This window comes from Myotis lucifugus, unplaced genomic scaffold (genome assembly GCF_000147115.1).
Source record: "Myotis lucifugus unplaced genomic scaffold, Myoluc2.0 scaffold_203, whole genome shotgun sequence".
In the NCBI taxonomy this organism is placed as follows: Eukaryota; Metazoa; Chordata; class Mammalia; order Chiroptera; family Vespertilionidae; genus Myotis; species Myotis lucifugus.
Window position 1 is genome coordinate 118,015 of NW_005871251.1, and position 22,817 is coordinate 140,831.

General features: G+C 37.6%; 1 protein-coding gene across 1 annotated transcript in view; it reads right to left on the reverse strand.

Moving 5' to 3' along the window:
* SPAG17 (sperm associated antigen 17) overlaps positions 1–22,817 on the reverse strand; it is a 130,592-nt gene that overhangs the window by 53,426 nt on the left and 54,349 nt on the right. Inside the window, exons 8-19 of the mRNA XM_023761250.1 lie at positions 21,741–21,902; positions 20,539–20,614; positions 19,989–20,101; positions 18,117–18,254; positions 17,915–18,028; positions 17,167–17,317; positions 15,026–15,253; positions 14,712–14,930; positions 9,739–9,794; positions 9,062–9,175; positions 2,334–2,488; positions 723–905 (exon numbers count right to left, since the gene is read on the reverse strand). Of these exons, the coding sequence (XP_023617018.1) occupies positions 723–905; positions 2,334–2,488; positions 9,062–9,175; positions 9,739–9,794; positions 14,712–14,930; positions 15,026–15,253; positions 17,167–17,317; positions 17,915–18,028; positions 18,117–18,254; positions 19,989–20,101; positions 20,539–20,614; positions 21,741–21,902 (1,709 nt within the window). The remainder of the gene's footprint in view (positions 1–722; positions 906–2,333; positions 2,489–9,061; positions 9,176–9,738; positions 9,795–14,711; positions 14,931–15,025; positions 15,254–17,166; positions 17,318–17,914; positions 18,029–18,116; positions 18,255–19,988; positions 20,102–20,538; positions 20,615–21,740; positions 21,903–22,817) is intronic.

A 22,817-nucleotide genomic window follows, 5' to 3' on the forward strand; every position in this document is an offset into this window, starting at 1 on the left:
AGTGATCCAATATCCTGTCAAGTCCCTGCTATAGCAGGCCTCAATAATTCCTTTTCACTTTAATTTAATTTAAATATTTTTATTGATTTTAGAGAGGAAGGGAGAGGGAGAGAGAAATAAAAACATCAGTGATGAGAGAGAATCATTACTTGGCTGCCTCCTGCACACCCCCCCATTGGGTAGGGATCAAGTCTGGGGCATGTGCCCCGATCAGGAATTGAACTGTGACCTCCTGGTTCATAGGTAGATGCTCAACCACTGAGCAACACAGGCTGGCTTCCCTTTTATTTTAGATTCTACCTTAGGTTAGTGTTGGGACTCTTCTGTTTGCTCTTCTAAGGAAGGTCTTGTTTTAACTTCACTTTTGGAATCTGTAATTTTTCTATTGGAGACATCCAGACCCTGAATTTACTTCATATATATATATATAGTCAACCAATTTTAGATAGCTGAACCTATCAACCTGAACAAGATCAAGATATTTGGCATTTTCCTGTACATCGACCTGTACAACAGATCGAACCTGACCTGACAGGAAGGGGGGGTCGATATTCCACTTGGGTATGATCTCACCATAGTTGGAATGCAGCTATTCTGTTTTTTTAGAGAAAGTCAAGAATCACAGCAACATTGCAGGCAACTTGTTTAAATCCTAAAATATTTAGTCTTGGTTAAATAAAGAAATAGAATGTCTTTGGACTTGTATAAATTCAAAAGCTTACTTACTAGCAGATTTTTTAACAGAACTAATTTTGCTAGGAGAAACAATTTTGGCAGTAATAGATTTCAGTTCCATCTCAGCTTTGGTTTTAGCAATTTCCTCGGCCATTTTAGTTTCCTGATAGAGAGCTTCTTCTTTTATGATCCAATCTTGAATGGAATTTGTAACAAGTTCCAAAAAATTCCTTTAAAAAGCAAAGAGTTATTATTAGTGAATGTCACAAAATACTTAAGATACTGACTAGGCACATGAATTGATCCTAAATTTCCCATTTAATAAATATAACAGACTCAGAAACATCCTGGACATATTTTGTACAAAGTAGTCAAATATAAATACCCAGTGAGAATATGAAAACTGCCCAACTTCATTCACAATTAAAGACATGTAAATTTTAAAAATTAGATCTTTCTACCCAAGTCAAGGATTAAAAAGTTTGATAATATTGCCCAACCATGGTGGCTCAGTGGTTGAGCGTCAACCTATGAAACAGGAGGTCACAGTTCAATTCATGGTCAGGGCATATGCCTGGTTTGGGGGCTCAATACCAAGTGTGGGGTGTGCAGGAGGCAGCCAATCAATGATTCTCTCTCATCATTGATGATTTTATCTCTCTCTCCATCTCCCTTCCTCTCTAAACTAAATAAAAATATATATTTATATTTTTAAAAAGTTTGATAATACCAAGAGTTGACAGTTTGGAGGAAAAGTCTCTCTCAACACTGTTGAGTTTGTAAGTTTTATGGTACAATCTCTTTTAGGGAGATTTTATAGTACTATGGAAACTCTTTTAGTTGACTGTCAGCTAACTGACTCGCTGGATTAACTGAAGCAATAAATGACAAAAATACAGATTAATAGTTCAAGATTAGTTTGGTACACCTATTATGTGCCTTAATTGAAAAATAATGTTATGGCCACAGAAGGTATACTACTGAGCTATGCATGTGTGTGCCAGCACACAACTTGTATCCCCAGCTATTCTCTAAGTCCATTCTCTATAACTTTTCTGTATCCCTTCTAAGACATTTACTATACAAATAATAAATACTAGGTATATATTAACCAGCATTAAAAGATAATGAAATGCTCTTGTTATTAATGAAAAGAGAGAACGAAGTTTCAAGGTAGTAAAGGAATCACTGAGGAGCTCGGAAGAAAAAGATCACTGATTCCTAGAGGACTCAGTTTGCTGGGAGCCTGACCACTGGGCTGATATGTCACTCAGCTGACCTACCTGCTAGTCTTTCCCAAATCAAATGGAGTCATCCCAAACCAGTATGCAGAACATCCTGTTTTGCAGTTCCTACATGGAATCTTTCAGAGACAGTTTTATTGGAGTCTAAATAAATCAAATGTAATATAATAGCATTTCTACTAGACTCAAGGGGGCCAGGAATGATATATTCTTTAGAGGTATAGTTTCACCACTTTTCACAGTGCCTGGCACACTTCAGATATTCAACTCGATGAGCTGAATTTTATCTACAGTACTACACAAATCTATTCATTGGGTTGAACCACCTAGCTTAGACTAGGGAAATAAAATCTGAGTGTGAATTAGCAAGCTAACTAAACTAAGATAACTAAGTAAACTAGCTAAGTTGGTTACCTGAATCCAACATTGGAGTGAAGAGCAATATTCCAGTGTTCACAATGCAGATGTTGCATATTCATCGGGTTATGAAAGACTAAAAGTAAAGAGTTGTCCTGGGTATGGTAATAAGAATCTACACACTTGTACTGCTGATTGGCTTCTTGAAGAACCTGAAAATAAAAATAATTGCATTGTTGTGTGTCATTTTTTGTTTGTTTGTTTTCCAAGCGAAGGGTCTCCTGCTAGAGCATTTCTCTGCCCCCTACTCTTTCTCCCTTTATCTCCACACTGTTAGTTAGTCAAGGTGAGAGCATACAGGGTAGATATTTTTTGGAGCATTTCAGAAGTTCTTATACAAAAACAAATACTAGGCTCCAAATGTAGAGGCATTTGCTCAGGTGTTTTCCAATAAGGCTGCAGTTACTAATTTAACATTTTCCATGCCTTCATATAAATCATCTCATTTTATCATCATTAAAACCCCCAGATAAATAGGTATGATTTTTTAAAAAAATCCTCATTTAAAAAAAATATATTTATTGATTTTTTTACAGAGAGGAAGGAAGAGGGATAGAGAGTTAGAAACATTGATGAGAGAGAAACATCGATCAGCTGCCTCCTGCACACCCCCTACTAGGGATGTGCCCGCAACCAAGGTACATGCCCTTGACCAGAATCGAACCTGGGACCCTTCAATCCGCAGGCCAATGCTCCATCCACTGAGCCAAACCGGTTAGGGCAAATCCTCATGTTTCTTAGCATAAATTGGGGCTGAGAGAAGAGATTTGTCCAAGGACATGTAAGTCCCGGTGCCTGGGCTTAAAGTGTCTTTTATAAATCATCTCATTTTATCATCATTAAAACCCCCAGATAAATAGGTATGATTTTTTAAAAAAAATCCTTAACACTTGGAGTGCGGGAAACGAGTTAAGTCGGCTTCTAACCCAAGTCTTTTCCAAAATATTCTACCCACAGCATGCACTGCAATTACAGCCCTCAGTAGAGGGGCGCCGTGAGCAGCTTGTTGTCCTGTTTCCTTTTACTGCCAATGAACACGGGAATTATGTCCATAGGAAAACAGACAGCTGTGGGGTTTGTTTCTGTTTTCATTTTCAATACCAATCTGGTGTAGGCAGCTTTCAGTTATTTGCTGTTCATGATATAAAGGCGCAGAATTGCATATTATGTTAGGAAAGAACTATTTTGATTTTGCTTTCAATTTTTCACTGGTAGCATAACCAAAATAATGGTTTACTTCTCCAATCTCATCTCTTGTATGAGTGTCTTTATGGAGTGGCTCATCTGTTCTCTGAGAGTCTTTATAAAAAATACACATGTAGTGAATATTTTTGTATTTTTTTATGTAGGACACTATTTAATACTGAAATTTTTTTGAAAGGCAAATTTCTTTTTCTTTAAACTGCCAAAACAAATAGTATATCTATTTTAGATGAACATGTATCCTTCCTTCTATTAAAAGAGCACTGAAATCTGTGTTTCCATATTCACTTTGGCTCCTGGGATCTACAGTGCTAAGTTTCTGAGTTACAGTTGCTCTCAATCAATGTTTAAGTTTTCATACTATATCTTTCTTTTCTTTTTTCATATCTTGGATTTTTCTGATTAATATTAACTGATCAGTTAATTCTTTCATAAAAATAAACACTTTCTATGTGCCAGGCACTGTGTAGGTTCTAGGAAAACAAAAATGAGCAAGATACACAAGACTATTCTCTAAAATCTGATTAAGATTTTTATAGCTCATTCTGAAGTTTGGAGAGGTGTTCTAAGAAGGTAAAGTTAATGGGACACCTGATAGGTAGAGCATGGATTGGAGTAAGTGAGAGTGGGAGCAGGCTGATGGTAGGAGGACACTGTGGTAGAATAAGAAGATGGTAGTTGGACTAAAGTAGCAGCAGTGGAGATGGTAGAGAGAAAGTTTGAGATTTACCCCTCAAAACCTGATGATGGATCAGACACGTAGGATAAAGGAAAGACTGAAATAAAGGATGGCTCCTTAGTCTTTTGGTTTGATGGTGACATTTCTGAGATGGATGAGGAGAGAAACATGCTTGGGTGGGGAAATTATGAGCTTCATGTGGGACAGTAAATCTGCGATGCCTATCATATATTCAAGTGAAATATGGAGGTAGTGTGGAGTTCAAGAGAGAGATTAAATATTTATTTGTATCTTTTAATTTTTATTTTTAGTTAAAGTTTACTTTCATTTTTATTTTGTATTAGTTTCAGGTGTACATCATAGTGGTTACACAATCATTTACTTTACAGAGTATTCCCCCTGACATTTCCAGTAGCTATCCGGCACCATAACATAGTTATCACAATATTATTGACTATCTTCCCTAAGCTGTACTATACGTCCTGTGACTATTTTGTGACTTCCAATTTGTACTTCTTAATCCCTTCACCTCTTTCATCCCCTCCACTCTGGCAACCACCAGTCTGCTAAGAGAGAAATAATTTGGAAGATAAAATTTTAAGAGTCATTAGCATTAGGACATAGATAATAAATGAAATCATTAAAGGAAGGTTTAGAGAAGAAAGAAGATAGTTCAAAGCTGAGACTTAAAGCACCTCAATATTTAGATGTTAGGTGGAAGAATATTCAACAAAATTCCAAATGCAGCCATACAGTATGGTGCCTTGGAAACCAAGACTGTTTCACAGAAGTGACCTGCTTTGTGATGATATTAAAAGGTTAAAAAAGATAAAGTGTCTGCTATATTTGACAGGACAATTTTTGGTGACCTTCATGGAGGAGTGAGGACAGAGCCCAACTGAAATAAAATAAGGTCTGAAATGAACTTACAGTTTCAGATAGAAGATTAAACACATGTACATCCTAACATCTCACTAGAAAAAGGAAACAGTAGAATTATTGTTTTTTTAAATATATTTTATTGATTTTTTTACAGAGAGGAAGGGAGAGAGGTAGAGAGAGAGTCAGAAACATCGATGAGAGAGAAACATCAATCAGCTGCCTCCTGCACACTCCCCTCTGGGTAGGTGCCCACAACCGAGGTACATGCCCTTGACCGGAATCGAACCTCGGACCCTTGAGTCCACAGGCCGACGCTCCATCCACTGAGCCAAACCAGTTAGGGCGAATTATTGGTTTTTAATATCACAAAGTTGAAGGCCATGGGAGAGGAGACAAAGCAACAACATTTCTGAAGCTGGAAAGCAGAAGGATAAGTGGTAACTGACTTGGCAGAACATAGAAAGCCAAATCCTCAGATTAACTGTAGGAGAGATCAGAGCAGCCTTATTTGTGTGTAGAAATGCAGAAAGGCTCAGAAAATGGCAGTACTATGTGCCTCTGCAAATGGCATTGAAAATAGGAAGATCAATTCAAAGTCTTTTTAAAAAGGTTTTAGGGCCCCCGGAAGCCCTCGACAGGTTTGAGCAGCCAGGTGGCTGCCATCTTCCTCCTCAGCAGGAGGAGGGAGGATTATTAGCTCCAGAAGGTGGCAGTGGATTCTAAGAAGAGAGACCCTAGGCCAGTGATGGCGAACCTTTTGAGCTCAGCGTGTCAGCATTTTGAAAAACCCTAACTTAACTCTAGTGCCGTGTCACATATAGAAATTTTTTGATATTTGCAACCATAGTAAAACAAAGATTTATATTTTTGATATTTATTTTATATATTTAAATGCCATTTAACAAAGAAAAATCAAACAAAAAATTGAGTTCGCGTGTCACCTCTGACACGCGTGTCATAGGTTCGCCATCACTGCCCTAGGCACTGCTGAGGGAGAGATGTACTACAGAAAAAAGGAATTGTATAAAAGTCTAATGCAGCATTGTTCAATAGAGACACAAGATAAGCCACAAATGTGAGCCATATGTAATTTTAAATTTTACAGTAGATATATTTTAAAATATTAATAAATCAATACATAATCAATACGAAAATTGTTCATTTGATATATTATTTTTATACTGTCTTTGAAATCTAGTGTGCATAGCATCTATATAGTTGAGTATACTAGTAGACATATAGCATATATAGCATTCTTATAGCACATCTTGATTTGAATGCTCTACATTTCAAGTATCAGAAGCTACATGTGACTGGTGGTGACCACATTGGATAATGCAGGTCTACAGACTGAATGGTTAGAAGACTAACTGACTTCTCCCCATCACTCAGCTCCCAAAACCCTGACAGGCAAGTTATGTCTTTCAGACAGGAAATTAGATTTTTTTTCCTGGAGAATCTAAATGGCCCAAGAGAACAGATCTAACATACCAACACTGATGGGTTTCTCAAGGAAATCCCTCAGCCAAATCACCAATGATGAAGTCCAGTTATTGACAACTCCTCAACTCCTCACCCCCGGACCTTATGCAGCACTTCCTGTCATATTTTAGTGTCTGGTTATTAATATGAACAAAGAGGTAAGATATCATTAGATATTGCTCTCTAATATGAAAAAATGGAGGCAAAAAATAAATCCCCCAAAAAAGAACTTGAGAAAAAAGAGACACTGCAGGGGGAAAACACTAAGACTTCAAAGGACTTTAATATCCTCATAGAGATAAGAGAAGATATGGTTTTAGGGGACGTGAACAGGATGCTATAAAAAGGTAATATAAAATTATAAATAGGACTTTAGAAAATTAAAATGATAATACCAGAACTAGAAGACCCAGTAGAAGAATTGCATGAAAGCTGAGCCATATTCTCAGAACTAAAAGATCAAGTGTTGGAAACTAGGAGGGAAAAGATAATGAAATTGGAAGTACAGTCAGGAAGTCCAAAACCAGAATCACAGTAGTCACAGGAAGAAAGAACAGGAAAAATGAGGGGGAAGGACTGTCGAAGAAATGATTATAGAACAGGCTCCGGAATATAAAGACAGGAGTTTCAAGGTTGTCCTGGGCTCACGGGTACAAAACTCAGAAAGAACCATACCAAGTAACATCAACAGGAAGTTTAAACCATTGGAACAGAGAGACCATCTTAAAAACCTTCACAGAGAAGGAAGAAACAGACTCAAACAACTGATAAGGAATCAGAATTTCATTGATTTTTCTCAAAGAGAATCCAGGAAACTAGAAGAACATTGAGGAATGCCTTCAAAGTTTTGAGGGAAAATGCTTTTTAACTTAGCATTTTACATAAAGCTAAACTGTCAGTCAAAGGTAAGGGTAGAATTAAGATGTTTTCAAATATCCACTGCCTCAATAATTTACCTGCTATATATCTTAATTCAAGAAGCAACTGGAAGAGGTGGCCCCCTACAAAAGGAGAGTAAGCCAAGAGAGAAGATGAGTTGGAATTCAGGAAACAGAATATCTAACTGGAAAGAGAGGCAAAGGATGTGGCCAGGATGATAAAGTAAAGGGAGCTCCCAGGACCACAGCTGTGCAGCAGGCCTAGAGGGCAAGCAGGAGTTCAGAGCATATGGGAGAGATATTACTTAGACAATAAAATTGATAGAATACTTGTTAGGTTTGAATGTATTAAAAGGAGATTTACTCTTTGATAGAGAGCTCGGGGATGAGTAGTGATAAATGCATAGTAAATAAACATGAAAAAATGAACTCCAGGAAAAATAGAAATTATATCAGAAAAGGAAATGTACTAGTAAGAATACAATACTACACAGTTCAGCTGTGAATAATAATTATACAATTGAAATAAAGTAAATATTGAATACAGACCCAACCAAAAATTATGAGAGTAAACAGTGTCAGAGAATGCAGAAGGGTGTGTGTGTGTGTGTGTGTGTGTGTGTGTGTGTGTGTGTGTGTGTGTTTTGGGTTGGGGTAGGCAGAGCTGTTTTCTCAATAGAGTCAATTGATGGTAATGCCTAAAACTAAACCTAAACAAAATATACTTGTTATTTAAAGATAACAGTTAAGTAACAAAAGACAAAGGGAAATGGCTTGAAGGTTTTTACATCTGGGAATGTAGGCATGGGGGTGGGAGGGAGCTGCTATTTTTTGTAGGACTCTTTATAGAACTTTCTGGCTTTAAGAATATGTGGATGTAAAACTTGGAGAAAAGTAAAATTGAAATTAAAAAGACAATAAAAAAGAGTCCAGTTTTTTACATAAAATGTAAAAGCAACAAAAGAAACTAGTTTTAGGAGTACTTGTTAATATAGTGGTTAAGAGCACAAGTTCAAGGGCCAGATTTCTTGGGTTCATATTCTGCTTCTCTCACTTATCAGCATGTGACTTTGGACGAGTTACTACTGGTCAAGGTGCCTGTGTTTCCTACCACTTACCTAGTGTCTACTTCATAGATTTAGTGAGAGGGTTAAATGAGCTAAAATGCATACTAACCATTGCCTAGCAGATGGTAGGTGCTCAATAAATGTCAGTTGTTGCAGGTTCCTTTGGCCTGTTAATTGCATCAGAAATCCTTTGAAATGTAGTGAAAACTGAACAGAACTGACAGGCAATATGGGGGAGAAAATGAGGCTGCTTCCCCAAAACGCCTTACTTTTTTTGTCAAGAAAATATGTGCAGCAGTCACGTACATTTCTCTTTTTCTTAAAAGATTTGATGAAAAGATCCCTTTGGAAAGTACATTTTAAACTCTTTTGGAGATTCACTGCATATGTGTAGCTCGATCTGAGAAGAACTCATTTATAGCTGAAGTAAAGGGGAATATTGATACAAACTAGATTTGAGAGTGACTTGGGAGTGAACTGCTCTAAATCACACCATGACACATCAGACCTCTCCCACACACAATCCATTAATACCTGCAGCAGAACTTTAGGTTTAAAATGCTCAGTATAACTCCAGTCCATTAGACTGCGTTGCTGCGTTTTCTGAATGTCCTCTAACTCTGCTTCCACAGTCATCTTCTTGGGTTGCTAAAAAATCACAGGAATACAATTTCAGCTTTAATCTGTGTAAGTACAAATGGAGCCCTCGTGGACTTCATCAACTAGCCAGCATGCACTCCATCTAATTGGGGAAATCTGCATATGTATAAATCCATATGGCAACATTTTAGGAGACCTGCTGCCAGAAAGAGTATGCCTTTGACATTTTTTTATGGGCAACATAATCTAAATATTTTTATTGTTAGGTTATACTCTTCAGAGTCCTGTTAGCAATTATAGGCAGGTTTTCTGAACTCTCTTCAAGACAGTATTAGTTCTACACGGCTGTATGGTCAGCAGGTGTTTGTGAGGTTGCCAAGCCACATTGTCTAGAGAGGAGCATGGAGCTTGGAAGTTTTGCTTAATCGGGCTAGTGAAATTAACTCCTTTCTCTCCAGTTGGAGCTGGTCTGGGGATTTCTGAATAATCTCTCTCCTTCTCTGGCATCTGCATTCTCTTGCCAAGCATTTTTTTTTTTACTGTTTCTTATTCTGGGTCACGGTTTTCTCTGATGATCTTGTCTCTACACTTTTAAGAAAGTAATTTCTTACCTTTTCAAGAGAACCCGCCTTTGTGACTGCCTCATCTTTGATCTCGTTGGTCTGCTCTGTAAATCAAAGACACCAACATCCAGTTGTGTTTGGGCTTTGTTCTTGCCTTTGTCAGTGTTGTGCCTTTTTGTTGCCCATATGATCTATGTTTCTGTGCTGAAAAGGTAATTCCTGAAAGGCATGTTTCATGCCTCCAAAAAGGTGTTTGTGTCAATAACTCTAAATCAGTGTCTATCTAGAAAAGTGATACTAAACCCTTTGAAAAGAACCCAGCTTCCTATATAGACATTCCTAAATCACATCAGATATGCTGACTTCAGACTGTACCACTCACGACTATGTACCTTCACCTTTACAAGTTGCAGATATTTACTGATTAAATGGTATCAACTGCTTAGTACACACTGATTGTCTTGTCATGCTGGCAATGATCACAAAGTCTTTTCGAATGTCTGTTGGTCTATCTCATGAGCCACAGACTAGGTCGGGGCAGGGGATGTATGCAGAGGAGAACTACCAGATAAATAAACATCAAATGAGAAAATGCACCTCTTCTTCCACTCATTAATCATTTATTAATGTGAAAACCATTTAATGAGCATCTATAGATATATAGATGAGTTTAACAAACGTTAGTTCAATAAATGGGTAGCTGGACTCCATGGAACCAGGGACCAATATGAGTCATGCACACTAGCTCTCCTTGTGACCCAAGAGAATTCTTATAAAACAACTGGGATTGAGATATGATACTTGGCCATGGAACAAACAGCCACATGAATGGGAAGAGAAAGAACAGAGTCCTGCTATTGGTCTCTGCATCACCATGCTTTTGTAGTTCCTAAAGTTAACAAATGTTACATATAAAAAAGAGGCCCATGATAAATTAGTTTAACATGGATAAACAAGCATCTTTACTGTGAACATCTCAAAATGTAATACACTTTTGGGATTATGAAACTCTAATAGAGAAATTGATAAAGTATATAGCACATTCCAAATTTGACCAAAGAAATGGAGTAGGAAATGAATTTTGTAAGGTATTTGTGGTGCTGCTGAATCACTGAGCCAACCTGACTTTTTATCACCCTTAGAATAATAGAAAATTAATACCTACAAAGTAATATATGAAAGGGCTCCAACCTCTCTCTCCAAATGCATCTCCCTCCACTCTCCCTTGTTCATTCCACTCCAGACACCAGCCTGATTGCTGTGTCATTAAGTTTTTGCACTTGCTTTTCTCGGTCTTTCATGCTTTGCTTTGAAATATTCATGGATTGCAAATTCTTACTTCATTCATATTGCACAATGTTACCTCTTCAAAAGCCTTCTGCCTCATACCCTGCTTCATTTTTAATCATGGAATTTATCAGTGCCTAATACTATTAAAATAATTGAATCTACATCATATATTGAAACTGGAAATCTATATAGAAAGAGCAGAAATGTGGCAGAAACCCTGCAACAAAAGCTTGTTTGGGGGTAAGCATAAGATTTGTGTCAAAGAGAACCATCTCTAGGCTTCCAGAGGGAGTAGTTAATTATGTCTAACAAGGAGGGGACAATGTTTTTCTTTCTTCTAGGAGCATAGCTACTTACATTTTCATTACTGGTTCCATTCTGCCTTGGGCTGCTGAAGGTGACAGCATGAATGTTCCATTTTGATTTAGAGTAAAACTATAAAGTCAGTTCAGTTCAGTATTTATTTAAATACATCCACTCAAGAGAAAACTCAGGCCAACTATAATTCTAAATAGACCATGATGTCCCATGTGTCCTTGAGCAATTGATATGAAATCTGTGGAATAAAAATTATTCTATTCTGTGGTATGCCAGATTTCCGGGAGATTTGATACTCCCTTCTGTGTTTAAGGATCCAGCAGAGAGTCTCCAGTTTAGAAAATATGTTCTGAAAAATTGTGCATCAGTTATTTTGTCAAAGGAACGAACATTCACAAACTAATCTGAACTCTTTAATAGAAGAGCAAATATCATTTTTTTTCTTTCTTTCTGATTTCAGCCTTCAACCACATAACCCTTTGACAGTGTGATTCAGTAGTTTTTGACACATCTGGAAATAGATGCGTTCTCATCCCTTTGAAAAACAGCTTTCCTAATCTGTTTTACTTTAGAGATAACAAGATCCCTCTGCAAAGCAGTTACTTTATTAAAAAAACACCCAACAAGCATAAAGGGCACATCTAAACCTATAGCCTCATGGTTATCAACTCTCAGTTTTTCATAAATATCCAATAGGCCCTGTCAAGTTCAAAAACAGTCTCAGATGGAAATCCAGTGTTTGGTTAAGAAAAGCACAAATATTCAGCCCTTCATGTCCAGGAAAAGACTTTTATATGTATTTGATGCTAAGATGGTTGTGCAAGAAATACATTAACAATTTCTGCTTTGCTTAAAAAGATTTAAAGTGGCTGCTTTAGAAGTGTGAGACATAGTTAAGGGGAAAATGAAAGATCACCACAAAAAAACCCTCTCATCCACAATAGCCACAGTGAGGCACTAAGCTTCAATTGCCCTCCCCGGTTCAACTGTAACTGTTCCTTGATGTGGGCCCACATGTGCCTTATAGAATCCCTTCAGAGTCTCAGCTCCAGCTCTCAAGATTGGTCAGTCTTCAGGACACACGGATGATGTTCAGCCTTGATCATTTAGGAAGTTGCTATAGCTATCTACTTTTCACCAGAATCCAGAATACCAGTTTATGTGGTTTGACCACCAGGTGGCAAAAGTTGCCTAAGGAAAACCATATACCAGTTGCTCTAAAGGAAAAAGAGCAAAAGCAAAACAAAACAAAAAACAAAGGAAAAAACCCTTAAGGTTAATATCTCTCTTGGCTTATTCTGGTTCCATATTAATTCAAAGTGACTTATTTGTCATATGTGTATATTTCCATAGGAGGCCTTAATGCTATACCACCCCTGGTTAACTTATTGATGTACTCTATTTTCTTCCTTTTAGTTTATTTGAATTTAGTTAATCTTTAACTATTTGAAGTTGATGTTTAATGTTTAGCTAATTAATTTTAGCTATCTTTTAAAAAATGTATTCATTTAAATGTATGTTTAAAATATGTTCATTTAAAGCTCTGCCTATCTCCTGCTGTATCTGTGTTATATAGATTTTGATATTCAGAATTTTAATTATCATTCAGTTCAAAATATTTCCTGCTTTCTATTGTGATTTTTTCTTCAATGAGAATATACTCTGTAGTTTTGATCCTGTGAAAATTTGTTGAGACTTTTTTCATGTTTTAGTATATGGTTTTAATATCTATATCTATATCTATATCTATATCTAATCTATATCTATATAATAAAAGCCTACTATCTATATCTATATCAATATCATAAAAGCCTACTATGTTAAGTGTCTGATAATCCAGTCATCCATTCAACCAATCAAAGCACTCGCTATGATGTGCACTGACCACCAGGGGGCAGACACTCGGACCATTAGGTTAGCTTGCTGCTGGGGTCCGGCCATTTGGGACTGAGTGAGACAAGCCAGACACCTCCTGGAGCCCTCCCATGGTCCCTTCCCGGCTGGCCAACCTCCTGCATCCCTCCCCAGTCCCGATTGTGCACCAGTCGGGTTTCTAAGCCTGGCCTGAGCCCTCTGGCAATCTCCCCTCCCCCCAAGTACATAAATTTCGTGCACAGGGCCTCTAATATATATATATATATGTATATATATATATACATATATATCCCTCACCCAAGGATATGTTTTAGAGAGAGAGGAAGGGAGAGAGAGAGAGAAAGAGAAACATCAGTTGGTTGCCTATGGTACGTACCTGAAACCAGGGATTGAACCCACAATCTTTTGGTGTATGGGATGCTCCAACCAACTGAGCCAGCTGGCCAGGGCGGTATATGGTTAATATTTTTAAGATAAACATACTTATGGCATTTAAGAAGCTACAGTGTTATAGAGGCTTGAATATAGGCATATGCATTACTGTAATAAGTAGCAGGAAATGACAACTAATGCAATAAAGGAAGTGTAGACTAACTGTTACCATGGAAATGCTAAGGAGGCATTTCCAGATGGACACATCTAACAAAGTCTCATGGAGGTGCTAGTGAAACCTAATCATCATAAAAAAGAGAACCCGAGGTGGAGCAAATTGTGGGGAAAAGGCACAGGGACTAAAAAGAGCAGGTTGTATAGAGGCAATAGGGCTTATTTCTGTTTGACTGGAGCATGAGATGAGTGAGCAAAAGGTAAAAAGTGGAGGGGGTTTTGGGAAAGTAATTTAGTACTATTGTTAAACCATGTAAAGCAGGCCAAGGAGCTGGGTTCTATTTTGCAAATAGTAGGGAGCCACTGAATGTTATAAACAGGAAAGTAACTCAGCTGTATTTGAAGTAATTAATCTGACAGCTATATGTATGATAGCTCAATAACAATTTAGCTTAATATTTTTCTACTTCTATACGTCCAAATATGGCAATATATACGATGCTCTATTCTAGAATGAGAGGAATTACATGAGCTATAAGGAGGAGAGGAAAGGGATCAATGTTCATTGAGTATTGATTTTGTATAAAGCTCTGTACTGGGCGGTTCATTATGTTATTGCAAGTAATTTTAAAATAATTTTTCACATAAGTATACTAACTCTGAAATACTAGTGATAAAAGTTTTGATTATGTTTAAGTTACAATAATATTATTCATAATTATATTTTTAAGTAATAAAAAATAAGCTATATTTACTAAGGTAAGAGTGGACTAAGAGGCTTTAGGAAATTTTAAAAACAAGGGTTGAAATAAAAAGGATTTATTGACCAGTAACACTCATTAACAAAGTTTAATTACACAAAAAAGTTTTTCAATTGAAATGGATAGCAATTAAAATAATGCATCTTGAATCACTCTTTTGATGTATACATTCTTAATAGGTCTACACACACACGCGCACACACACACACACACACACACACGTTCACTTACCCAAAGGTTCAGGTTGTTGCTGAATCTCTAAGCTGGCCTCCTTTTCTGACGACTCTCTATTATCAGGCTCTAAGGGTTTCTCATTATTCGGGTCAGAATGCTTCATATTGTCAGCATCAGGTTGACTAGGATTTGAAGGTTCATTATTGATCTCACTATCTTGAACATATGTTGACCAATTCTGATCCATAAATATAATGTTGTCTTTGGGTTCAATATCTAATCAGTGTAAAGAAGATTCATGAGCTACCACAGTAGAAAAATCAACAACCACAAAATGCAAGAATGTCTTTTGTTCCCTCCATGCAATGTACCTGTTTCGAGTTTGGCCTCTTGGGTGTTCATTTTTGCAATGTACTGTTGCCTTATTTGTTTAGCAAATCTGGCAGGGTTGTCCCATGGTATGTTGAAAATTTCAGAATCTATCCCATATATTTTCCTAGAAGGCATTAGTATCCCTTCTTCATCAACCTCAGAGAGTTTCAGGCTTTCAAAAGTAAACACTTTGAAGGCTCTTTCTACTTCATTCCAGCTCAAGGGTTCTGTAAGAAAGCAGGATCTTTCCTGCTGCTAGGAATGCTCTTACTGTACAGGGGGGCAACCAGCGGCGGGGTTGGGGGCGTCCACCAGAATAACAAGGGAGTCACACCATATGGGTGTTGATCCAACTAATATGGGCTCCGCAATTCTACAACAAACATCAAAGGCACCTAATAATAAGAAAGCTACATAATCAAGATATAATTTATCAAGATAATGCTCCCCAATTACTTCATAGCTTAATAAATATTAGGTGTCCAGATTAATTCACATGGACTTTCCAGGGTACCACATTGGTAGAATATGCTTAAAACTTATTCTTTTAAAGCAAAAGCACCCTCTGCTATTGTAATTTTAAACAAAAAAATTACTCACTTGTGTCTAACATATGCTATTATATTCAGTAGAATTTCCTCTTCATGAGGACTAGAAAAGGCCTCTTTCCACCCATTTTAACTGGTGCTATACATTTCATAACCGCACTTCAAAAGTTATCAGCTTTCAATGGGATCTATTCATTTGCATATTTACTCTTTTACACTAAGTGCATCTATCCATTCACTCACTCACTCACTCATTCATTTTTATTTTCTGTGCATTAGGCTTTCTGATAGGAGCCTGAGACTCAAAGAAAAAATTTGGTTCTTGCATTTTAGAAGTCCAAGGTAGAGGGGTGAGAGGTAGGTATTAACAACTAATCATATAAATCAATATAAAAATATTTAATAATTTGCTTAGAGTTAGAAAAGAAATGAGAAGGAAGAATCTGCCCATGCTTTATTGTAAAAAAAAGATGTTTATGTAATTTCTTATTCCTTCTTATAAGTAGGAATGTATCTTTATACAGCCTCAGGTGGAAATAGAATTTGTTTTAGAGAATGATTGTCTGTAACAGTGGTTCCCAAACTTATTTGGCCTACCGCCCCCTTTCCAGAAAAAATATTACTCAGCGCCCCCTGGAAATTAATTTTTTTTTAAATTTTAATAGCAAACAGAAAGATATATGTATTAATGTTTCTACCTTTTTCGTAAAACATAGTAAAGAAAGGTGTAAATTAGAAACATTGAAGTTTGAAATTATGAAACTATTTATTGAACTCAGAATAGAAAGGTAATACAAAAAAAGTTAAAACAAATGCACCTGTGGCCATCACCGCCCCCCTGGATCGCTGCAGCGCCCACCAGGGGGCGGTAGCGCCCACTTTGGGAATCACTGGTCTATAACATAAAATTCCAGCGAACTCTGCAATGAGAAGCTGATTTTAGATAGTCTTTAAAATTGATTTTTTTTTGAGAGAGAGAGAGGAGGGGAGGAGAGAGAGAAACATGGATCTGCTGCTTCTTGCATGCCACCTACAGGAGATCGAGCCCATAACCAGGACTCGAACCGACAAACTTTTGATGCACAACCAACTGAGTCATACCAGCCAGGGCAGATTTCAGATATTCTTAATGACTCCTCTTTCCCACCATTCTTTAAGAGCATAAAATGGCCCTTCCTGTTGGGAGAGGAGGTTCAGTGGATCAACACACCCTCACCACACCAACAGGAGGCTCTCTCCTCCATCTATCTTTCTAACTACAATAGGGATTCCCACATCATCTCCAATGATGTCAACGAGGAGATATGACATAGGGGGTGGGGAGAAAGAGAAAATAAAAAATAGACTATTCTTGTTATGGAAACACAGTAGAGCCAAAACCCAGTGCAGCAAATTGAAGAAGGTTAAGCATTGTAGCTATCATAGTATTGCTAACAACATTATTCAGGATAAGAAAATTGTAGTCAATCAAAATACCCACCCTCAGCCTCTGAAAGGTCTTTCAACAATCAAAATACTTTAGGGTGTAATCTAAAGAGGCACACAAGACCGTAAGTGAATGAGTTTAAGCTAAGATAGAGCAGTATACTCACCATTTGTACAAAAGTGCATGAGCTCATGGATTGTAGCTAGACGTTTTGTGCTATTCCATGGTGGGGGCAGAGGGAACTCAAGAAATTCCCATAGTGGCAACTTGGACTGCATCTCTTGCTCAATTTGAATTGGGTCAAAATTCTTTTGGTCCTGATGAAAAAGAGCAGCACAACAGAAGACATTAAAGCAGCTGCCAAGTGACTCATGCATATGGAGAAGGCAAAACATAATACCTTCCCTCTCATTATTTGGGAACAGGGGAAATCACTGGTAACTGGGGAAGACAAACTATTGGTATTTTGCTGAGGGTCACAAAAGCTAGTTCTCACTTTGCCAGAGGTTCCTGGTACATAGAAATGACAGCTTCTTCATTCACAGTGACAAACTGCCAAAGTCTCATATGTACTCCTCTCTCCCTTCTGAGAGTCTTTTCTGGCCTCTACTAGTTTTTCATATTAGCAGATATTTAAAGCAAATAACTATAAAGTTTTAATGCAAATTTGGTGTAGCCATAATCAATGTAATGATTAATTGGACCACTATAATTAGGCAAGCTTTCTTTGCTGACATCATTTCTCCCTTATCCATTTCCGTTTTCTGAGCTCTCACTTTGCAAACAGATATTTATTTTGTGTATTATGTGTAATTGGCATTGGCAAGGCTATCAGATTAAGATTTCTTTAACTGAGTAATTACAAACGGGCTTTCCTGAGGCAATCATCCTCAGGGTAGGTGGGTTATTAGTACCTTCAGTGCATACTTCTTGTGGGCGTGCACATCATGGTAATTCAGCAGCAAAGGGCCTCTGGGCGCTGCTTTGCTTTCACTTTCTTCTTGAGGAAAAAATATCTTATGGAGATTCTATTCAAATGGAAATAATACTGATTTAAAGAGAGGATTTATACTTTTTCAAAGCATATAAGCACTTGGCTCTCTCAGGCCATCTGACCTTTTTCTCATTCTCGGTGAGGCAGAGAGAGGGCAGGATGGACACAATGTGAGCTGCGATTCTCTGATCCAGCCCATCGGCTCTGGGCGGCAGCTCCACCAGACTCGGTGGGATGAGGTCTTTTTCCGTTGCCACAACCTGTTATGATAAAGAATTGGGAGGAATTGGTTTAATGGTCAGCTCTTTATGATATTCATGTATTTCTATTGCTCTTAGTAAAAACCAGGCAGTTTCCACAAATAAAATACAGTACTTAGACAAAGTGGCAGTATAATTACCACTGACTAAAAAAAAATATAACTTTAATATATGTATTAGAATAGATAACAAAATACAAATGGTAAACAAGAAAATTTTCTATGATAGAAATCAAAATAACAGTATAATTTTTTTCATAATGATTTACTCTTTCTCTTAAAGCAAAAGAGTAATAAATATTTATTGAGTGCCTTCAGATTTAATAAATATTTATTGAGTGCCAACCAAATGCCTAGCACTATGTGGTCCACCTTCATGTACATTATCTCATCTAAGCCTCACAATAATGCTCTGGGTGGACTAGATATTATTTTCCATTACAGAGAAAGAAGCCAGGGGGGACTGAAGTTAGGTGACTGGCTCAGGCCCAAGGCTACTGACTTGGAGGAACTGGGGTTCAGGTCAAGTCCTCATTCTTTCTTTAAGATAGAAAAGTTACAGATGGATGGTGAGGTCAGTAAAGGGCAAGAGTCTCCTGCATAAGGAGAAAGTGAGGTCTTAAAAGATTGCATGCCTACTTTTCCACTCAGATGGACTGGTTTTAAGTAGTAAGCAGTTTCTGCCACTTACTATTTGGACAAGTTACTTAACCTTTTCATGCCTCAGTTTTCTTATCTGTAAAGTAAGAAATAAAAATAGTTCCTGTTTCATAGGGTTTTTTGAAGGATTAAATGAGTTAATAAAAAACTCTTCTCAAATACATATTAAAAATTCACCAGTGACCATGTACACCAAATCACTCAAAAAGTCCAGATAATTAAAAAATATTTTAAACATGCATATCATGTTTACTAACCATAACAAATAGTGTCAAAAAAAAAAAGAAAAATCTTTAGAATTGAAAACATCAGGATGTAGCCAAAGAAATACTCAGATGGAAACGTGTAGACTTGTGTGAAGTAAAGGAGAGTAAAAATAAATAGAATAAGCTTTCAATTAAAATGAAATACAAAATAAACCCAAGAAAGCAGAAGGACATAATTACGATAAGTGAAAAAAAAAAAAGTAAAAAGGAGTTGATCAATGAAACCAAATGCTGGTTCTTTGAAAAGACAAATACAAATAGATATATCATTGACATCCATGATCAATAAAAGAGAGGGCACAAATACATAAGATCAGTGATAGAAAATGAATATAACCAGATATGAAGGAAATTTAAAAATGCATATAAGTGAATAAAGAACTTTGTATGATATGCAAAACACAAATAAGATTGACATATTTCTAAAAAAAATACAAATGTCTGAAGTTGGCCTCGGAAATAGAAAACTCTGATTAAATCTACAAGTATAAAAGAAATGTTAAAGATAGCTAAAGACCATTAAACACCTTATCCACCTATCCAACTCCTTTTTCTCTTTCATTAAAATGACAAAAGATATAGTTTTAAGGACAGGTTTACTAAACTTGAAGGAATGCTATAGAAACAATTCCAGAGCATAGCAAAAGAAAGGGGATTGAAGATCAAAGCAAACTTTAGTTTTATCTAAAATGTTCTAATCTTTGTATAGGAAAATGCATTCAGGTATTATGTATGTAATTTTAAAATCATTTTTAAAAAATGGAAGCAAGGAGAGAGGCAATGACTGAACAGGTTGATTATTCACCTACCTGTTCCAGCATACAGTGCAGTATCAGGGGCACAGAAATGAATTCTTCCGGAATTGGATTCAACAAATCATTGTAATATCTCATGTCTACTTCCGTTGTGATGACAGAAGCCACTGTAAAATAGACAAAATGTTATTGCTCAATCAAGTTGCACTCTCCAGGTCTTCCAGCAAAATCTCATCCACCGATTCAGACTATGACCCTGCACTATCAGATAGAGGATCTGCAGGGGAAGGGATAACTAGAAGTAGTACAGTGGACAGTCACTATTCCAAAGCCCCAGCTCATGGCCTAGAGCAGTGGTTCTCAACCTTCCCAATGCCTCGACCCTTTAATACAGTTCCTCATGTTGTGGTGACCCTCAATTTCATTGTTACAAATTGAACATAATTACAGCATAGTGATTAATCACAAAAACAATATGTAATTATATATGTGTTTTCCAATGGTCTTAGGCGACCCCTGTGAAAGGGTCGTTCGATCCCCAAAGGGGTTGCGACCCACAGGTTGAGAACCGCTGGCCTAGAGCCTCCAACAACAGGCCTCATACGTGCTGATGGTAGAGCTTGTAATTCTTCATTTTGTGCTTTCTTCTTCCCAGGGGTTGGGGCAACAGGTTGTGGAGCCTAAAAGAAGAATTATAAAGAAACAACTGAGATGTCCAGCTGGGAGATGCTTTCGTCAAATGCGGGTCTGATGGGATCTGACAGGATCTGAGATTGTATGATTATGTTCCCACCACAAAATCATTTGCTGATATTAGGCTCAAACAAAGGAAGAAGTTAGTGGGTACAGACACTTTCCCATTTTTCCTAACAGAGCTCACTAGCCAGGAATGTGATGGGGAGAAGGGGCACTGAGAGTCAAAAAGCTTTTCCTCCCTGGGTGACTCCGAATCATGCCATTCTCCCTCTCAGAACCCTTCCATGGTCCCCATCACCTTTAGGAGGAGACTCAGACTCTTTAACTCAGCACCAGTGGGCATCCTGGCTCCTATCCAGCTTTAGTTCATGCTATTGTTCGTCACTCTGCCCATATGGCCTGAGGGCACTGACCTACACCGTGGTCCTGTTTTGTGCCATAATAATTCTTTTCTTTGACCTCCATGTCTTCATACCTCTCTGCCCCTTTCTTGAGAAGGCCAGTCTGTCCCTTTCCCTCATCTGGCTTTGCCTTAGGCACCTTCTACTCAGCCTTCACCACCTCACTGACCCGCCTGGTAAGGTTTTCCTGCCTCCTCTCTCTTTCCTACTCCTCCAGACCAGGGTAGGTGCCATGTTTTACGGCTTCTCCTTCTGAGCTGACTGTGCTGAAACTGCTCTTGACTTGACTGCTGTCCTCTTTAAAAGTTAACCTCCACAGGAGGACAGGGGAGGAGTCTTGCTCATTGTTGCACTGTCAGACCTTGCACAGCATTAGCACATTATAGGTGCTAAGCAGATATCATCATTAACTGACTGCCAGCTCTCCTTGTTCCAGACCACTTACTGCACAATGGGCTGGGAATGGTGGGGCATCTGCATGTGGCAGGGAGCTGGGGAGCTTGTAAGGCCCCCACCACATAGGTACCCTTTCAGACTGTCCCTGAGGGGTCTTCCCTTGTTCCTATCCTCACCTATTAAATCCCAACAGGCAGTATGACCTTGCTACAAGTATTTATATGATGTTTTCTTCATATGTTTTATAAAAGTGAAAATTAAGTTGTTCAGTTAATCATTCCATTCATGAAAAGACACTTGAGCACGTGCCTACCTCAGAAGTTAGCGTGGCTTCTAAGATAGGTTTCTCACTAACCACGTGTGGGACCTTAATCAGCTGCATGCTCTCCAAATAGTGCTGATGCTGCCTTTTCCAGTCCAGGGTGTCGTACATCAAACAGGCAATGCTCTCAAAAATGATCGTGCCCAATTCCAGCTATAGGTGACAGAATTGGTGAAAATCAGTTACTCATTTCATATTGTTGGAATCAGACGTATGGTGTGTATCTACCTTAACAGCTAAACCTAACTTAAAAATGTTTTTTTCTTTTTCAATTACAGTTTACATTCAATATTATTTTGTACTAGTTTCAGGTGTATAGTATAGTGGTTAGACAATCATATACTTTATAAAGTGTTCTACCCCATATTTCCAGTACCCACCTGACACTGTACATAGTTATACAATACTGTTGACTACATTCCCTATGCAGCACATCCCATGACTGTTTTGTGACTACCAATTTACATTTCTCAACCCCTTCACCTTTTCCACCCTGACCTCAGCCCACACCCCTCTGGTAATCATCAGTCTGTTCTCTGTATCTATGAGTCTGTTTCTGTTTGGTTTGTTTGTTTGTTTGTTTATTTATTTATTTATTTATTTATTTATATTGTTCTTTAGTTTCCACATATAAGTGAAATCATATGGTATTTGTCTTTCTCTGACTGACTTACATCACTTAACATAATGCCCTCTAGGTCTATTCATGCTGTTGCAAATGGTAAGATTTCATTCTTCTTTTATGGCTGAGTAGCATTTCATTATGTAAATGTAACACTCATCTACTGATGGGCACTTGGGCTGTTTCCAGATCTTGGCTGTTGTGAATAACACTGCAATGAACACAAGGGTGCATACATTCTTTCAAATTAGTGTTTGGTTTTCTTCAGATATATGCCCAGAAGTGCAATTGCTGGGCCGTAAAGCAGTTCCATTTTTAATTTTTGGAGGACCTTCCACACTGTTTTCCACAGTGGCTGCACCAATTTGCATTCCCACCAACAGTTCATAAGGGTTCCCTTTTCTCTACACCTTCTCCAGCACTTATTTGTTGATTTATGATGACAG